The sequence below is a fragment of the Trachurus japonicus genome, chromosome 11, assembly GCF_045865225.1.
Source record: "Trachurus japonicus isolate A0001 chromosome 11, Traja_1.0".
NCBI classification, from domain to species: domain Eukaryota; kingdom Metazoa; phylum Chordata; class Actinopteri; order Carangiformes; family Carangidae; genus Trachurus; species Trachurus japonicus.
The window spans coordinates 20,968,792-20,987,536 of record NC_140917.1 but is presented as its reverse complement, the minus strand read 5'-3'; the positions used below and the strand labels follow the sequence as shown (position 1 = coordinate 20,987,536).

The window sequence follows — 18,745 nt, the reverse complement described above, 5'->3', positions numbered from 1 at the left end:
TGGCACACTCTCTTGACATTCATGAGGTCGTCACCTGGACTGGTTTTCCAATGGTCTTGAAAGAGTTCTCAGCGGTTTGTTTTAACGTTTTTGTGTTAACAACATAATTCCATGTGTTCCACTTCCTTCATAGTTTTGATGTCCTCAGTTTTAATCCACAATGTATAAAGTAATAAAAAGAAAGAAAGAAAAAACCTGTGTTTCCAAACTTTTGATAGGTAGTGTATGTTTCTTATGTTTTTCTTCATAGTTTTGAGCTGTTTAAAACACATTAAAATTTTGATATGCTTGTGCAGGGACTTGAATGATAATCATGTTGACATGTTAAACGTTGCTTGATGCTGTTTAATCAGAGGTCAGAAAGACCTAAATATTGTTTTCCAGGGAATTTACTCTGTGATCATCACTAAACTAAAAGCATGGTTACTTAAATCAGCACAAGATGGCACGTATACCATCATGCCATAAGATTTCCTGGTTTAAGATGTATGGATAATATAAATATGTTCATTCAAATTACCAAACAGAAAAAGAATAATCACGGTGTAATCAGCCACAGCAGGGGGAAGTTATATCAGAAACATTTAACTAAAAAACGAATCAATACCAGCATCAGCTGCATCAGAAACTATAAACCTGACCCCCTTGGGATTCCAGGCACACAGCTCGATGCAATGACCATGTTTTACATTGCCAATCTGTTACAGTGGGATCTCCCCTGCTTCAATCCCATGGATGATTAAGCGTGATAATTAAGGTTTTTGGACATTTTCCACAGAGGAGCAGACGTGGCAGCTGGTGACATTCATGCATTCCCAAACACAGAGCAGGGAATTACGATGAGGCGTCCATTCATTTCAACGATCACAAGGTCTGCTCTTGGCACCAGTTCAAAAACAGTCAAGCTGTTGTTTAAAAGGACTATTTGTGGCCCTCTTTGTTGCAATGTAGGCAATGTTCCTTGATCTATTTTGGGAATAATAGAAACCCTAGCCAAATATTTGGATTCATCCTGCAGGGGTGTACCTTTCCTACTGCCAGGGAAAGATAGCCTGCAGATGATCATGTTGATTGTTTGATATGTTGGTTAATATGACACAATATTAAAGATTGCATAACCTCTTTTATAGTTTGTCTGCGGTTAGTGTAATAAAAATCCAATCACATAATTTAACTGTGAGATCAGCGGGTGAAAATCAGGAAGGAATGAAGATATTCCTTAATAGCGATAAATGACATGTATATGGCAAGCAGATTTAACATTTAAAAGCTAAGTTTGACTATCCGGAATTAACATTGTAGATATCAACAACGTCTTTCTGAATTGTCGTAATTACATTTGAATAGTTGGATTTTTCATTCAAGATATCATGTAATTCAGTTTTGCTTTCAGATATCCGCAACTACATTCTTCCTATCCACAATTGTCATTTCAGTTATCCACAACTACGTTCTTCTTAGGACAAATTACGTCACTTTTGCCATTCATGTGTATGGGGTTTGTCATGACAGATACTATCTACAATTCAGTTGCAGATCCGCTATGTGAATTACGGATGTCTGTAACTGAATTACGACTAGGCTATTCGTAATTCCAGTTTGAGATATCTTCAACCTCATTTTGACTAATTCCATTTACAGATATCTACAACGTCATTTCGCCTAGTCAAAACTTAATTTAAGATATCTGACAAGGGACATGTAGCCTAGATATCTTTAATTGCATCAGAATCAAATTGTAGATATCTCAAACTGGAATTAATAGGCTACTAGTCGTAATTCAGTTACAGATAGGCTATCCGTAATTCACATAGCGGATATCTGCAACTGAATTGTAGATATCTGTAATGACAAGCCCCATACACATGAATGGCAGAAGTGACGCTATTTGTCCTAGGAAGAACGTAGTTGTTGTGGATATCTGAAATGACAATTGTGGATAGGAAGAATTTGCGGATATCGGAAATATTCTTTTTGACTAGGCAAAACTGAATTACAGATATGTAAGATATCCAGTCTGGCTTTTAAATGTTAAAATGGCTTCCCATACATGTTGCACCTTTTACTATCAACTCCATGCTGCAAGAAACAATGTCAGCATTCAATTTTACTTACAGAATTCTGCCTGAAGCTCAGAAGACAGACCAGGTCCTACTTCAACCCCTTCTCAAAGACCAATCAGCATCTTGCATGACAGCTCCATGGTCATCTGTGTGATAGAATGAATAATAGGTACATTTTTAATTTTCTGCATATTCCTGCTGGGCTCAAAGTGATGCAATGTAGGCAGCACATTATGGTCTAGGCAGGCACATGGTCAGTTTTGAACAATATCATAGCCTACTTTTCATATAATTCATTAAATTATGAATTCATTATGTTTTTAATTTGTAAGATCTGATTTTAATCCGAGTAGAAACAAGTAGCCTAATATTTGTAGGCCTAATAGGCTACATTTTGAGAAACAGGCTCGTGGAGTAAACATAGACTAGAAGACAGGACAGGGCAGCCTGTAGCCTACTGTAGGCTAACTTACTTGTGTGTTTCTCGACCTTTTACTGCCTAACTGAAGTAACCTAACCAAGATATTTAATTTCAGCGAGCTCATCAAAGTAAGCTATTCTTTCACCATTTTTCGTCTCTTCAAAAGCTCCACACTGTTACTGTAGCAACAAGGAGACCAGCGCAAAGAGTCAACAGGTGACTCCATTTCCCAGAATGCAGTCCTCGAGCGGAAACGCCCATAGACTCCATGGAAACGACAGACTGGCGTGCTAGCCTGGAAAATAGCATAATTAGCTAGCGACTCGGTTTGCATGTCGATAAACTTTGCTGTTCACCGACTACATTTAAGGTTTGCTGCGTTTGTGTGAAGATGAGTCGTACGCCTGACGCAAGAGCGAGGTAAGACGTTCACCACGCCTCGCAAAAAAAAAGAAAAGAAAAGAAAAAACCTCCGTTAACGGTACCAGGGCTTTGTAACGTTAACGTTAGCCTTCACAAAAAAAAATCAATTTCGCAAGAGAAGCAAAGGGTGAAAAGGTGTGTAAACTAGCTGCTGGTTACACGTTCAGAGGAATGAGTTGTTGTGCAGTAACGTTACCTGTAATCCACGATATCTATTCTCAAAGAGACTTCCATGCATCAGCCACAAACCGCTAAAGCGCAACGTTAGCATGGGAAATGTCCTTAATTCTAAAACATATGGGCTTTCAAGGTTTCACTGGCTAGGTGTCTGCATCATCAACCATGATAAGATTAAAAACAAAAACTGTACATCACTTGAACAGATGTTTCAGGGCTCCGGACTTATTTTTTTTCTCTCTCTTTTTTTTTTACTAGGAGCACAGTGGCCCCTAATTTTTGGGTGCACAAGCAGAAAATCTAGGGGCGTACAATCGACTTGCAAAGCAAATATTCACATTTCCTTTTCATTCATGATACTCACACACATTGGCCTGCCACCTGTAATGACAGATTACAGATTATTTGAGTCTTCCATGTGTCACCAGTGTTAAAAAAAAGACCAACAACAACAAAAACAGCAAATTTACTGGTTGCACATGTGCAAGTAAATTAAAAAAAATGCATGCACACTTTCAAATTTTAGGGGCAAAATGTATTTGCACACTCTCAAATTTTAGGGAAAAAATGCCCCCATTTAGGGGCAGTCTGGAGCCCTGTGTTTGGTTGTCCATGTTCTCCATGCTTGTTGAACTACTGTCTTATCAGTGATGTTCATGTTCACCCACTCCAGGGACAGCCAGACAAGAAAGATCCAGGAAAACATCACCAATGTGGAGAAGCACTTCGGAGACATGTGCCAACTGTTTGCTGCCTATGTCCGTAAAACGGCCAGGCTACGAGACAAGGCAGACCTCCTGGTCCGTGAGATTGGTTTGTATGCAGACACTGAAACCCCAAACCTGAAGAGGGGCATGAAGCAGTATGCCGACCACCTGGCTAAGATTCAAGACTATCGCCAAGCTGAGGTAAAACTACAGTAATCTGCCTTCTGGTGCTTTGACATCATTGATCATTTCATGTTTACAGCCACACACCCTGAATTTGTTCAGTAACCTAATGTGTTTCTGCCTTGTAGGTGGAAAGACTTGAAGCCAAAGTCATAGAGCCATTAAAAAGTTATGGATCTGTAGTGAAACGAAAAAGGGTAAGTGTTTCCACAACCATGTTGTCATCTGCACTTCAAAAGGAGCCAAAAAAAAAAGACAAATGACAGTGACAAGGCTTAATCCATAATCCCTTTGGACTCACTGTAATTAGTAAAATTATTCCTCAGTGAGGACAGTGTTACCAAATTATTTTACAATTAATTTTTGTAATGCAAATACAGTTACATATATGACATTTAACTTGTCAGAGCTTTGACATCAATGTTCAGATATTTATTGTTTAGAAATTACATCATAAAACACCCCAAAGATGTTGAAGTATTTTACCTTCCTGCCCTGGCCCGTCTTTACACAAGTGTGTTTTAGTTGTATCTAAATTGCTGCGGGTTCTTTGAAGCGCACATTTAAAATAGAAATGTTCTGGCCGACAATGATGCAGTGACATAATCACCAAAATACTTTCTGGAGGGAGGGCATCATGTGGATCACAGATGGTTATGGTTGTTGTCAGTAGTACCACTGCATGGCCACGTGAGGGCATCATTGATCAAGGATCAGAACAAACTCACTGGTATGAAGCCTTTCAACTTTCAGAGCCTTTGACATACGGTGCTGCACTGAAATAGATGTACAGTATGCCATGGTCTACTTTACAGTTGTCAAAATGCAATTAAAAGAGTATCTGTTTTTCTTGACTTTTTTATTTTATTTTAATACTTTCAAACTGCCCATATGACAGATTTTGAACTAGTTGCAAAAATTATGGATTGTTTCTTAGCTTGATTTTCATTTAGTGCTGAATAAGTCATGCAACTATGAGAACGATTGTGATTGGCCAGAGAGTGAGAGTGCAAAATGTAATTACACCTGACTTAGTTATTATTAATTATTTGTCAAAGCGGAAATACTATCCTAAAATATCATTCAGCTTATGCCTTGAACATTACCAACTGAGTAAAGATAACATGAAAAATGTTTTTAAAACAAAGTGGACTTGAGGATACAATTCGGAAACAGCGAGGTTAACCAAATCCTGGTTAGATTCCTCAGTATCTAAATACCTGACTATCATCATAGTTATTTCTCACAATGATTGCTGTGTCCTTGTGTGCTTGTGCATCCATGCAGGAGGATCTGAAGACGACTCAAAGTGCCAGAGACAGAGAAGCCAAACAGATGGCTCAGCTTGAGAGGACCAGACAAAGAAACCCCTCAGACAGACAGATCATTGTATCCTTCCCTTGTTTTTCTTCTATTTTCCAATTCTATAATAGCGAACAGACAGGGGGACGTCAATGTTACAAAAGCTTCTTATTTTTATTTAAGTGCAGGGGACATCTCAGATACTGAGTAACTGCTCAGAAAGTTGTTGATATTAATGTTTCAACAGGAAAATATTCTCAGCTCTGTATAGATTTTATAACCCTGTCAAGTTTTAAAATGTTTACTTTACATTTACTTATTATTTTCATGTTGTTTCCTTGACCAAGCCCTCAGTCTCAGGTTTGTGCCATTAAAACCTGTGCATCTCATCACTGGTGATCAATGCAATTCAGTCATCAATGAATCCTTGTTTTTTAAATACAGTAATAGCTACAGATTACAGATTGTTGTTTTTACTCTTTACCGTTAGTGTAGTACATTATGGGAGTGACCTGTTACTGATTTACAACTAAAAAAAACACTGCAGCTTCTCAACGACAGGAAGGTGTGTAGTCATTGTCAGACCACTTCTTCACATGTCAATCTAAAGCACCTGCAGGAAGTGAAAATAATAACAGCAGCTCATTTTTGTCGCTCCTCTGTTACTGTTTTAAACCCCAATTAGCAACAAGGGTGACATTACAGGAACTGTTACTTTCCCTTCCTGTAAAAAGAGCATATTCTGTCAATACCTGAAGCGACAGGTTGGACTGGAACTGCAGGTGCTTTAGTTTTACTAATGGACACTGGCCCAGTTTCAAGTGCATCACATTAATGACATTAGTGACTTTCTGTACTACAGAATACAAATTAGCATACACGTCAAGCATTCATTTTTTTATGTATTCAACCAACAACCACAAATTGATGCTGTTGGATTTTCTCAAACACTTTAGCCCTCTTGTGTTAGTGCGTTTGATATGTTTTGTAGTATGTTGTATTTTCTTTTGTTCTGCCATCAGGCTGAGAGTGAGCTCCAGAGAGCCACCATGGATGCCACACGGACCACCAGGCAGCTGGAGGAGACCATAGACGAGTTTGAGAAACAGAAGATCCGTGACATCAAGGTCTGCTGCAACAAACTTTGTTTAAACTGCCTGAAATTAAGAATTTTAGTTTCTGTTGTGGGAATTGTGTGGATGTTGAGACAGTGGGTGACACTGAAGTGAAACCAGACAGTTATAATTTCAAAGGTCTTTTTTGTCCACACTTCTTTATCCTCCTTCAGTTGTTGGAAACTAATCTTGCTTTGTCATTTCGGAACCTTGTTCTTCTTCATGTCTTGTACCCAGCAGGAAGTGGTGATTCATATCAGTAGTGTCAAAGGCTACTCAGTAGGGCTGGGGCAATTCATCAATGTAGTCAACGTAAATTGAATACAAAAATACTTTGATTTGCATAACGTGTGTCAATGTTTCACATTGAAGTAATATGTCAACTCCCGGTCAAAGGATGGATCGAGAACACGCTGAAGTAAAAAAAAAAAAAAAAAATCGCTCACAATCATCTAAAGTGCAAAAGTGTGGGAATATTTTAGGGTGTGACTGTTTTGTTCACACTGACCCAACCACACTGCATCCAGGCCCAAAGTTCAACCGGGTCACCGGTTAGGGCTTGAAGGGTTGGGCCTCGGTGTCGCTACAGTTGAACTGTGGTGTGGTCCGTTTGTTATGTGAATGCGGCCGGACCTCGGTCTGCTCCAACTGCCTGGTGAATGTCACAGGTTTCTCTCCATCCGCAGCCGTGCTTCATTTTTACCATCGGGCGTCATGAAAACATGGTCATCATTGAAACATGAGACTTGGTCAGTGGTGCGGCGTTTGGACCGGAGTGAAAACAAACATGTGTGAACGCGAACCGTCCCTGCTGAAAAATGAAACACATTATTTGCACATGTGGTGCAGCATGTGCGAAAAGAGCCTTCTGTTCTTGCGGAGTACAGGCCTTAGAGAGAGACCCGACAATGTGGCGGTCGGTAAGCAGAGAGGAATTATGAGACTGCAGTGCACACTTTGTTTCATTTTGTTACATTCTTATTCTTGTAAGAGAATATGTTTAATAATAAAATAAAAATTTTTGATATTTATATATTGGGTAAATTCATTGTTATATTAATCGAGTAAGAGAAAAATAATAAATAGAATAACTGATAAATTAATCGACTTATGGAAAAAATAATTTTCTGATTAAACAAAATAAATAAATTGCAGCCCTACTTATCTGTACTATTATCATATTCCCTCCCCACAGAAAATATTTGGAGAGTTTGTGACAGTGGAGATGTCGTTCCATGCCAAGGCCTTGGAGGTATACACCTTGGCCTACCAGACCATTCACAGCGTGGATGAAGATGAGGACCTTGAGGTACGTTATCCATGGCTTACTCATGTGCCAACATTACTGTGTGAGAATATGAGGTGTAATTATTGACCTGACATAATCACTGGAGTGTTACTGACAAACACTTGAGAAAAAAAAAGATGTGCTTTTAAATGTGACAGTGTACTTAAGGATGAAAGCCAATAAGTCTTAAATACACCCTCTGCTGTATACTTGATTAACCTGATATTTAACAAGTTTAAAGCTATCATGGTCTTTGAAACCTATTACTCATCCACTCATTGCTCATATGTATTAAAGAGTCCACACCCTTTAACTGATGTGGTAACTTTGAAGTAACCTGCGGTGACTACTACACAATTCCAGAGTCAGAGCTAGCTACTTTCTTCTGTTTACAGTTTGGTCTGAAGGGTTTACCGAACTATTTTGAGAGATAAAGCCTATGGTGAGAAAACAAAGGATCAATGATATTTAGCGAGCGTGGTTTCTCCGGCTGATGCCCTTGTGCTATTTTCCTCCACCCCTTGCCATCTCATCTGTGTGTTTTTGCACTGAATCATCTCCCTTCCATTCATATTGAAGTGAAACTCCTCACCCAGACAAGGCTGTTTTTCAGTGACTCATAGCACAAAGCATGGTAGATTGAATCATCTGAAAATGGCACAATGACAGGCATGAAGATAATCCTGATCAAGAGCCTTTGCGGAATTTTATTTTCTACAGTGGAAAGCACTGGTGCGGTTTAAAGGGTAGTTTGCTGTGTTATCAGTCATACTTTATGAGCTGCTTTGTTTACGTGTGATCCAAAACTGACTGTCAGCCCAGTTGTTGATGTGCTGGATATTCCCGACTGTAGAGTTTTTCTTCTTTGTGTGTTTTCTCTTCCGAAACTCCAGGTTTTCTTTATCTGTAATATTAAATACCCCAAATTTTCTATAGCACCCCTAAACTGTATATGCGAGCTGTATGCTCAGTCTGTGTTCACTGTGGCAACTTTACAATCATTCCTTAAAATCATGGTTGGCTATCTTGCAGCATAATCAGTACACACGTAGGCGTGTGTGTGTGTAGGCATTTCTCGTCTTCCCCTATGTCTCTCTGAAAAAGTCTAGCGCCTCCTACTGTCTTTGGCAGGTGTTCAGGAGTTCGCTGCACCCCCCTGACTACCAGTCACGATTAGACATAGTGCGAGCTAATTCCAAAACCTCGCTCGATCGGACCGGGTCTTTCCTGAGTACATCAGGGACCTTGCAGGTAAGACGCAGACAGTGCATAGACTTTTAATACCTGATACAAAACTAGAATTTCCCCTGAAGAGTCCTCACTAACTTCTCTAACAGTTTTAAGTTTCATTGTGATGATAAAATTTAAAAAAAAAAAAAAAAAAAAAAAATTCCTTCTTCCTTTTTTGTACCCAGTAGTTTTCCTCATACCAGTAGAGACTGGTGCTCGATAACAGCGAGTCTTATCACTGCAGCCAGTTTGTGTGTGGCATCACCCCAACCATCTTTCAGTCTGTATTTCCACATGTCATAACATGCCAGTAACATCATGCATTTCCTCATAGATTCACAGCGTTACTGCAGCATCTTAACGGCAGTAGTGCACCAACTTAACTCGTAAAATGTCTGGACAACTAGGACTCCCCTTCTCACCTAATGAGACGTATCATTTGATATCTTTAAAGAGCTGTACCTGCAGGATCTCACAGGGTGTGTTCAGATGTAGTAACTTCTCTACAAAGATGTCCAGATTGTAGAGCTCAGAGGCAGATTGCAACTAACATCAGTCATCAGAATGTGCCTCAAAAGCATCCTGCGTCACATCTGGAGATCGTGTTTTGTTTCAGTGAACAAGTTTGATTTAAATCTATGAAAAACTGCAATCACTGCTAAACAACAACCACACCTGTAGTCAGGGACATAGCTACAAAAAGATCCTGATACCCACTGGATTACACTACAAAGAAAAACATGCTGGAGTAAACATTTTGACACAGAGTCTTAATCTTAGATTCTTCACATACCATGATATGAACTACAGTACAAGTAATGACAAATTTAACTTGGGGACTTTGGTGTTAGTGTGTTACGGTATGTTCTCACCTCTGTCTCTATATCTTCACACTTTATTGAGAAAGAAACAGGAGGAACCCAATTGTGCTTAATAACTATCTGTGCTTTAGTGGGACATTGACTGTTTATTCGTTGTCACAGCAACAAAGAGCTTGCAGTCGGCAGACGAGAGGAGAGGAGGAGGAGGAGGAGGAGGATGAAGATGAATCTGAAGAGGAGGATTCCTACAACGATGAAGATAAGGACACAGATGAAGATTAAATTCTCTCAAACTGTTTAATTTTGTGTTTGTCTGTGTGGAGGGGAGGGGGGAAAAGGATATAAACTTTTCAATACTGTTAAAACTGAAAAGAAGAGCTGTGTCATTGCCAAAATCACCTCACTCATTGGTGGTCTAAGCAGTATTGTAGTGGCGAGGTAGTGTTGTCGTGTGATGTTTCGCAAGAGAGCTTGTTGTTCTTTACTAACATTTGTCTTTAAAACTCCAACCAGTTTTTTTGTCTTTTCTACAATTTTATATCATGCACATGGTGTCAAAATGCACAGTCAACGTTCACTCATCTTTATGTGTTCTGCATTGTTCCATTAAATTGCTGTTTCTATAAAAAAGTACATGGTGTACCCTTAGTCACTGTGTATACAAAAAAAATGCCTGCAGAGAGGTTGATTGTTATTTTAGAAATTGTTGGGAGTGTGAATCAGTCTAAGTGACAGTTACATGACGACTGCAGTTGAAAGTGACTCATCTCTTCCACCGACATGCAAAAGTGCCACTAATGAAGTCGGGGACATTTTGCACTGTGCTGTGTCTGTGTTTATCAGGATATAGATGCCCGTGCATGTGTGTGTGTGTGTGTGGCAGCGGACATGTTTCTGTATGTGAATATGGTGCTGTATGAAACTAATTATGTGCATGTGTTACAGAATGTGTTGTCTGTCACAGTGGAGGCTGCTGCTGCCGTGTCAGCTGATGGCTCCTATGTCTGTCTTGCATGAGTCACCCAACACATTTATCATTCCTCAGCTGCCCGTGTCATGATGAATACTTTTCTGCCTCTGGACTTGTGCACATCCAACAAATGCACATTACAGGTTTATATAATTTTTTCTTAGACAAACAATACAAGCATATTTACGCACATGCATGCCATCGCGGAGAAGAGTTGCTTTTTCAATGTAACAAACATGAGGGCTATCAAAAAACCTCCCTTACAGCAACACCGGTTATCGCAGTGATTCTGTGAGATAAAAGCTGCGTAGGTGGTGTGTCATCAGCCCTGCGTGCAACAGCACCTTAATACATATAAAAGGTTAATGTGTATGCAAACAGCCACGCTAGCGCACACTCACGTACCAGTTTGACTTTGGTGTACTGTGGATCTGAATGGCCTGTGTTGCAATGAGTCATCACCTATAAAGTGTGTGTGTGTGTTTGCGCGAGCGGGTGAGTCACAGAGCTTTTCCAATCGCAGTCAGATAAACCTAAAGGTTCCACTCCCTGATCACAGGGTAGAAGCACATGGACGGTGTGGACCGGCAGGGGAGAGGGGGAAAAAAAGAGAGTCTGAAAGAATCAAAGGAAAAGAATCATGAAAAGGCAAAGTGGTGAAAGAAAAGACCGGTCCTCCTGTTAGCCTAGAGTTAAAGGTACAAAGGGAGATGAGGTGGTTGTGACTCACTTGCCTGTTAAAAAAACAATGGCTGAGAAACAAACACGGATACCCATGGAAGGAACCAGATGTGAAGAGAAAGGAGGAGCAGGAAACAGGGACAGTTGAGAGAGGTCATCCCTAACCCCGGGTCCTTATCGCTGAGTGAGCCGTTGCCCCCTCAGCGTCACATCACTCCTATCAAATTCAACACCCCCGGGCACACGTCAGCCTCATGCAGCTGCTTTCATATGCACTAACTTTCCCTTGAGCCCTGTGCTACTGATCTTACTTTGCCAGGAGCACACTCGTCTGTCATAGGGTTGTTTTTTTTTTTTCTCTGAACATCCATTTAAAATTGCTATTACCTTCCACACTCGCCAGTAAATGGAGCCTCACACCACCTACACTATAATAATACCTTTTAAATAAATAATGCTTGGAGAAAACCTTTCCTTTTGAATGGCCGCAAGGTGATTCACTTCCTCTGATCTGCCACCAGAGGGGGACATTTAAAAGTTTTCTCACCTGGACTGTGTAATTTGGGAGACCTGGATACGGAGACATTGTGTTCTTTTTCAACCTGTGGGTAGCTGCAGTGTGTACGAGTGCACTGCCTCTTATCAGTTGCCGCCGGAGAGAAGCAGGCTGATTGCATTCTGGGAGAAACAAACCTGAGCTTTGAACCGTGAGACAGAAACATCCCGATGTGCATATGTGTATTTTTAGCATTTAAAAAAACCTGAATTTATGAGTCAATCGTTTAGGTCTCCACCTTAATGACAGTGCCGGTCTGGCTGAGCCACGCAGCCTTTGCAAAATGATTCAACCCTTTTGATCCACACTTGACATTTACCATGTTGGTGCCAGGACATGCCAGTGTTTTGTGCCTGCTTTGCCAGTTTGAAACTGTGAAACAGGTGGGGGATTTAATATTCCACCAAAGAAGCCGACACAGATTTAGAGCTACGCCTTGGAATGATATTTTATGTACACACCTGTCCATATTTTTGCTCCTCCAAAAGCTACAAACATTCTCCTGTGAGAGGATAAAGGGGGAACGATTCGTGGGCCGAATGCAGCGTAGTCACTGTCTATGTTGCAGGGGCATACAGTACGCGATCAGTGCTCCTATAGATCTGCCACACAATGAGGTTAGGATTCCTTCCTCTCTCACTCTGACTCATCTGCAGACATCCCCAATGATGGGTGTGTTTGAATGAAGGGGAAGAAGAGGCATGAAAGTGAGTGTGATATGTGTTCATGTGTCAGTGTAACTACCCCACAACTTATTTTTGCAGGCACACAAGGCCAGAGGACATAGTGTATTTCTACGGTGTACAAATGTCAGCAGCAGCACAGCGTATATACATATGTGGATATATGTGCATGTGTGCCACAGAGTCCTACAGTACAGTTGTTAGGAATATTAAATACAGTGCTGTGCTGGCGGCTGTTATAAAATCAAGAGGCAGCATAGCCGGAGTGTGACTCACACACTGACTCACTGACAGTGCTGCCATTGCATGTGTATGTTTCTGTGTGTGTGTGTGTGTGTGTGTGTGTGTGTGTGTGCACGTCTCACACTCTGTGGTTCCTCCGGTCGGCCCGCAGTGTGTTGCTGGTGTTCTAAGAACTCTGGACCCTGCCACATTCCCTGGATTTCACACCAGCAAACAAGGTTACATATGTGTGTGTGTCCTCTTTCCTATAACAGCATGTGTGAGTGTTGCAAAATATCCACATACTGTACTGATAGCTCCCTGCTAATTCAATTCAGCACGGCAAGGTTTCAATCTTCACATAAAGCATCCAAAATAGGAAAAAATGATAATACAAACTGCTCCACACAGAGGACGAAGGAGTAAAAGAGGTAATATCTGTCATTTATCATTTAAAAAATGTTTGTTTTAACAGCAAAAGTTTACAACAAAAACAGTTAAAACCCTTAGGTAACAGGGTTTTTTTTTTTTTTTACATGTGCAATGCCCATGTGTGTGTTTAAGCAAGGTTGCATGTTTTCGTGTAGAACCGCCAGAGCGCTGTATTGCGTGCTTCCAGTCACGTGTTTGCTATTACCAAGAGAGGGGACCTGGAGCTGCTCCTGAGTCTCCTACCAACATGTGTACGGTCTCTGCTCCTGCTTCTATCCCTCTTGATTTATGCACCGACATGAAAAGCAGTGTACCTGTTGTCAAGGCCGGTGAGTTACAGCAGTCACTGCACAGTAGCTGTCCCCACATTCCTGGATCACAGGTACAAACGTAAATCAAGGGGCGGGGATGCCTGCGCTTTAAAATACAGCAAGCTGGCCGTATTTTAAATCTGTATGTGTATTGGTGTGTGTCAGCGGCAGCGCTGGGCCTCTGTGCTCTGCTACACTATATCATCTGATGGTGATAAAGCAGAAAGTGACTTCTTATTTACTTTCTGCCTGATGCCTGATAGTGGCGTCACTTGGATATCCCCACTCACGCTCAGCATAAATCACTGTTTGCAAAGAATAAGAGGGAAGTGAGAAACCTGGTGTATGTATGTGGTTGTGGGCGTGTGTTTTCTACTGACTGATTTTGATGTTATGTATGTTAGGTATGAATCTTTACAAAGAGAAAAATACTGGAAAAGGACAAACATATGCAAAAAAAAAAGTGTTACTTCTCTGGTTTGAGTTTCAATTACAGATGAAAGGGTTTAAGGTCAAGTTCTCATATTATAAGACAATAAATTATATCTAATGTTTTTTTCATATACTAAAAAGAAGGGGGATCTGGTTTGGTACAAGTATATCGAGTCGTGTTAAGTCATGTTTACTGTTTGTGCTTCAGATTTGTGTGTGCGTTATGTGTTACTACAATATCTATGTTTGGCCTCATACCCGGTCTGTCAATCTTTCCCTCCCCATGGCTGTTGATAATGATGTTGAAATCACCCGCTTTCAAAAAAAAGAAAAGAATGGGAAGGAGAGCGCGTGTGCTGTTTGTGTGTCTTGCATTAATGCGTTGCGCAAGACGCTTATCAGACAGAACCGTGTTGTGATCAGTGAGGGAGGCCTTGGCTTGGGCCTGTACAGGAGCTCACTGTCGCTGCAGCCTTGGCGTGTGGCCCCGTGTGTGTGTGTGTTATAGCTCGCCTGACGTCTGCGTCTTGTCTTGTTTTTCTGTCCCGTGCCTCTCATCAGCCGGCGGCCTGGTATCAGCGTGGGTCATGATTAGTCTGTTGTGTGTATTAGCCAACTTGAGGCTCCTGCCTGAGTGTGTTTACAGTTGGCCAACCACTTCCTAGTATAATACCGCACTGCTATCAGCCATAGCCTGCAGCCCATCAGCCTTATCTCTCCCTCAGTCCATTACAATATCAATCTATTTTTATGAACTTTACCTTTCAAAAACAATTTCTGAACCTTGGCCACAGATTATTTCAACCATTGACTGATATGTTATGTGAAGCTTCCACCTGCTCTGTCCTTTACAAATGTCTTTTCCAACGTGCTTTTAGTTAAAGTAGATACAACAGCAGCCACCTGGTGCTTGTTGCCCACTCACTAACAGATCCCCATGTGAGTCTGAGCCAGAGGATGTGAAGCAGAAAGATAAACAGACAGGCAGAACATATGGCAGTTCTCCTGTTTTATTGTTCATCTTTCTTTCATATTTAGAGCCAACAAAAAGAACAGTAATACTCGTAGTGACTGTGGTTAGATTTCAAACCCAAAGCATATAAGTGAAGCCTCAGCCCCTTATGGCACATATTACAGTGGAAGTGATACTTTTTTCCCCTTCTCTCTACAAACAAGAGGCAGAGGCTGCTGCAGTCTGCATGTCTCAGGTAAGTTGTAGTTCACAGGAATGTGCAAAGTGGCTGAATGTGCTCCCCGGTCGTGAAGGGAGGGGAAGAAAAAAAAAAATTCTGTCGTCTGCAATTGCACAACAAAGGCCGCATTCTCCTTCCACATTTTGAAAAATCAGAACAGAGCATTTCCCCCCTCCCCACCGAACACACCCAACCCCCCACCACCCTCTCCCTAACCCTCCGCCCCCTCCTCTCGTCTCACTCTCCTCCGGCTTGAAAAATAAAGTGAAACCAAAGACAGAATGTGACATGAGAAGCTGTCAGGCCCTACCCGGGTCAACAGCAGGGGGTCAAAGCTATGTCTGGAACACAGAGTCACTGAGTGATGTGTTAAGTGTCTCTCAGGGACACTTTAGTACATGACAGCATGGTGAAAAGAGTGCGTGTGTGTGTGTGCATGCATGTACAATTTTGCCAAGGCTGAGAGGAGTCGATCAGGAAAGCTAGTCCCTTGAGTACATCTCATACCCTTGCAGACTTCGCTGACCTCCCCTTGCTCCCTTCCTGAGTATCACACACCATGTCAAAGTACAGGCAGGACGCCAGCTACACTGTCTAACCTGTCCTTTGGAGCTATGCTCACAAACACAAGCGTATAATAGGAGCATCACAAAATGACAAGCAGACAGGAAGCCATGCAGAGACTCTCAACAAAAAAAAGGACATGGAAATTAAAAAAAATGTGTGAAGAAATACTTTCAGCGACACACACACACACACACACACACACACATCGTAGCAGTGGCTATGAGACAGCCTGGGAACAGCTAGTCCACTAATGAGGTCTATCCCATGAGGATTTAGTACTACACAGAGGAATGCAGGCACTCCGCTCTCATGACTGACCTGCCTTGACACACACAGACACACACACACAGTCACAAAAACACACACAGATGGGGCTACTTTACTGTCCGAGAGCTGCCCTCTTGCACATGAATGAGAACTGATAGAAGGCATCCAAGAATAGGACACTTGTAATTTGGTAGGTACTGCATTAGAAACAAACATAACAAGCACACTGGGGAATTTGACACTAATTTGAGATGAGAGCAAGTAGAGGCAGGAGGAAAAGAGGGGGAACGGGGCTGAGAAAACAGAGTGAGAAGAAGGAATAAATAAACAAGGCCACGGCACGGTCAGAGAGAGAGAAAGCCATGCAAGGAGAGAGAGAGAGATGGAAAGATGGCATTATGAGGGGATGAATCTCAGAGTTTTATTTGCACTTAGCATTTGCTCTCGAGATTGGCTCATGTTCTGGATGTGAGAGCCAACTTGAGCAAGTTTACTAGAACGGATCTGGTGTCTGAAGCAGCCAGGCCCCGTCGCTGGAGGTCTGTCGACGGAGCCTGCTGCTAACTGACAGACGGGACAGCACGGGTGTACGTCTCTTGTCACGACTCCCTCCGAGAGCACACAAAGAAGCTCTCTACCGTTCAGAGAGAGAGAGAATTTCGAGTTGAGATAACTTCACAAGTGTGTTTCGAAACATTTGGAGGAGCCAGTGCACCAGCAGTTGCGTAGCCAACCCAAACAATTTGGAGTGTGAACACATCACTCAGAGGAACACAAACCGGGTTCAACGCTATAAACAGCACTAAAATGTAGTAGTTAGATGAGGAGTTTTGAAAAACATGATTTGTTTGAGAAATCCCACTGAACAAACAAGATTTCACTTGTTTACTATGGTCGACTCGGTATCTTAATTTAGTACGCTAACAAATGCCAACACAAAGCACTGCTGAGGCTGCTGAGGCGGTCAATAACTTAGTATCTGACCTGATGACGGCCAAAGATGAAGCTTCTAGCATAACTCCCTGGTGGCACAAGCAGAAACAAGGGAGTTGTTCAGACGCGCAGGTGTAACTCGCAGGCAGCCATCTTGCATCGGTCCACTCGCTCTGACCAGTCATCTGCACTAAAAAATGTCCTCATAACTCGTTGAAATGTATATCTCGCATATAGCTATACTTTAACTCTTAAAGCAGATATCAGTGGAATGTTTTTGTTAATATAAGTCCTAAATAGTCCTATTTTCCGTCAGCAATCACTTACATGAAGTATTTCAGCCTAAACACGAGTCTCTCCGTCACTCTGCTCTGCTGTAACCCGAGGAGAAAATGTTCCTTGTGGGATACAAGTGTTATCCAATGAGGGGAGAGAACGGCATGAAGGGCTGTGTGTGCAGCCAAGGGATGCGCGTGAATGTGGTGACGTAGCACGAGGACCAATTGATGCCTGACAAGGGCGGGGGCTGCTAACTCATGGTGCGTTCAAGGAAACTCGTACTTTGTGTTTTTCCTTCCTGTGAAGTCATACCAGTTCGATCTGGTACGAGTTCACGGGTCGGAAGTTACGAGTGGCCGTTATAGGGAACTTTCACAGACAACAGGACGGTAAAAACACGAGCTACGGGTTACCTGGAACGCTACCAAGTCGTAGTTGTGACTTGAAGCTGTAACTTACGGTTTCAAAAGCCTGCCTTGAACACAGCATTAGCCGAAACGGCCGTGCCACTGATATCTGCTTTAATAGATGCAGTATCATAACTGCATTTCTGACGTTCATAACAAAACAAACCGTTTGAAAATCTGTCAAAAACTGAGCAAGTTTTGGTTATTTTAGTAAAACATGCACCATAGGTTTAATGCTCTGAGGGAGCGAGCGGGCCGAGCCAAGATGGCGGCCATGTGGCAGCGCTGTGTCATTGGGCAGCAGTGTTGGGCGAGTCATCTAGTCTTCTTTTATGTATCTATGAGGTGAAATCTCATCTAAGTCTTTAGGATTCATCATGCAGGAATCATAAATATCAGAACAAAAAAAATGCAAACTTTGATCTGCTCGTGGCGCTAGATGAAAGTTCAGGGACAAAACCAAAGTCAAACAGATTTATCCTCCAAGAGCAACGAACATCTGTACCTAATTTCTAGGCGATCAATCTGATAATGTTTGAGATATTTCACCTCAAAAGAAATGTCAATGTAATGGTTGCGCTAGAGAAAAAGTCAATCAGGTCAGTAAAGTTATGAGGCTGCTCCAGGCCGTGATGTCGACTGCTTTACAATTCTGTGACAACATGTAGATAAGGACGTCCCCTCCCATGGCTTCTCTGGTATAGCTACAATGATCCACTCATGCTGCAGCATTATAACAATCTACAGTTTCCTGTAGCTGTTGTCACTTGACGTCAATCTCCAGGGCTTAAAGCAAAGGAAATGTCTGTGCCTCAAATGTGTTCAGGGGTTGATGAGAAAAAATGGAGCTGTAGGCTACAAGTCACATGGCTGATGGCTTCGGCACATGAACGACAAGAACAACAAATGTGATCATTTTATTGTAAATCCTCACGATAACTTGAAAGATCCAAAATGAGAGAAAAATGCATATCTAGTTATCCATTTCTTGTTCAGAAACAATCATCTGGTTATTCTTTCCAAGACTAAGCACAACTTTCACATGCAGCCATAAATAAATATCCTATCCATGGTATAACAGA

General features: G+C 41.7%; 1 protein-coding gene across 1 annotated transcript; it reads left to right on the top strand.

Annotated features, from left to right (window-relative positions):
- The first annotated feature begins 2,719 nt into the window (after positions 1–2,719).
- On the top strand, positions 2,720–10,055 carry cibar1 (CBY1 interacting BAR domain containing 1). Its single transcript, XM_085791666.1, has 8 exons — positions 2,720–2,904; positions 3,758–3,992; positions 4,103–4,171; positions 5,262–5,363; positions 6,299–6,403; positions 7,587–7,700; positions 8,811–8,930; positions 9,893–10,055. Exons 1-8 carry the CDS (start codon positions 2,876–2,878, stop codon positions 10,010–10,012), a joined length of 894 nt encoding a protein of 297 aa, XP_085647792.1. The 5' UTR covers positions 2,720–2,875; the 3' UTR covers positions 10,013–10,055.
- The last annotated feature ends 8,690 nt before the right edge of the window (positions 10,056–18,745 follow it).

Excerpts from the sequence above, each read along its gene's own strand:
- cibar1 (XM_085791666.1), top strand. The coding sequence starts at position 2,876 with ATGAGTCGTACGCCTGACGCAAGAGCGAG. Across the intron at positions 2,905-3,757 it reads ACGCCTGACGCAAGAGCGAG|GGACAGCCAGACAAGAAAGA; the intron begins GTAAGACGTTCA and ends CACCCACTCCAG. Across the intron at positions 7,701-8,810 it reads ATGAAGATGAGGACCTTGAG|GTGTTCAGGAGTTCGCTGCA; the intron begins GTACGTTATCCA and ends TGTCTTTGGCAG.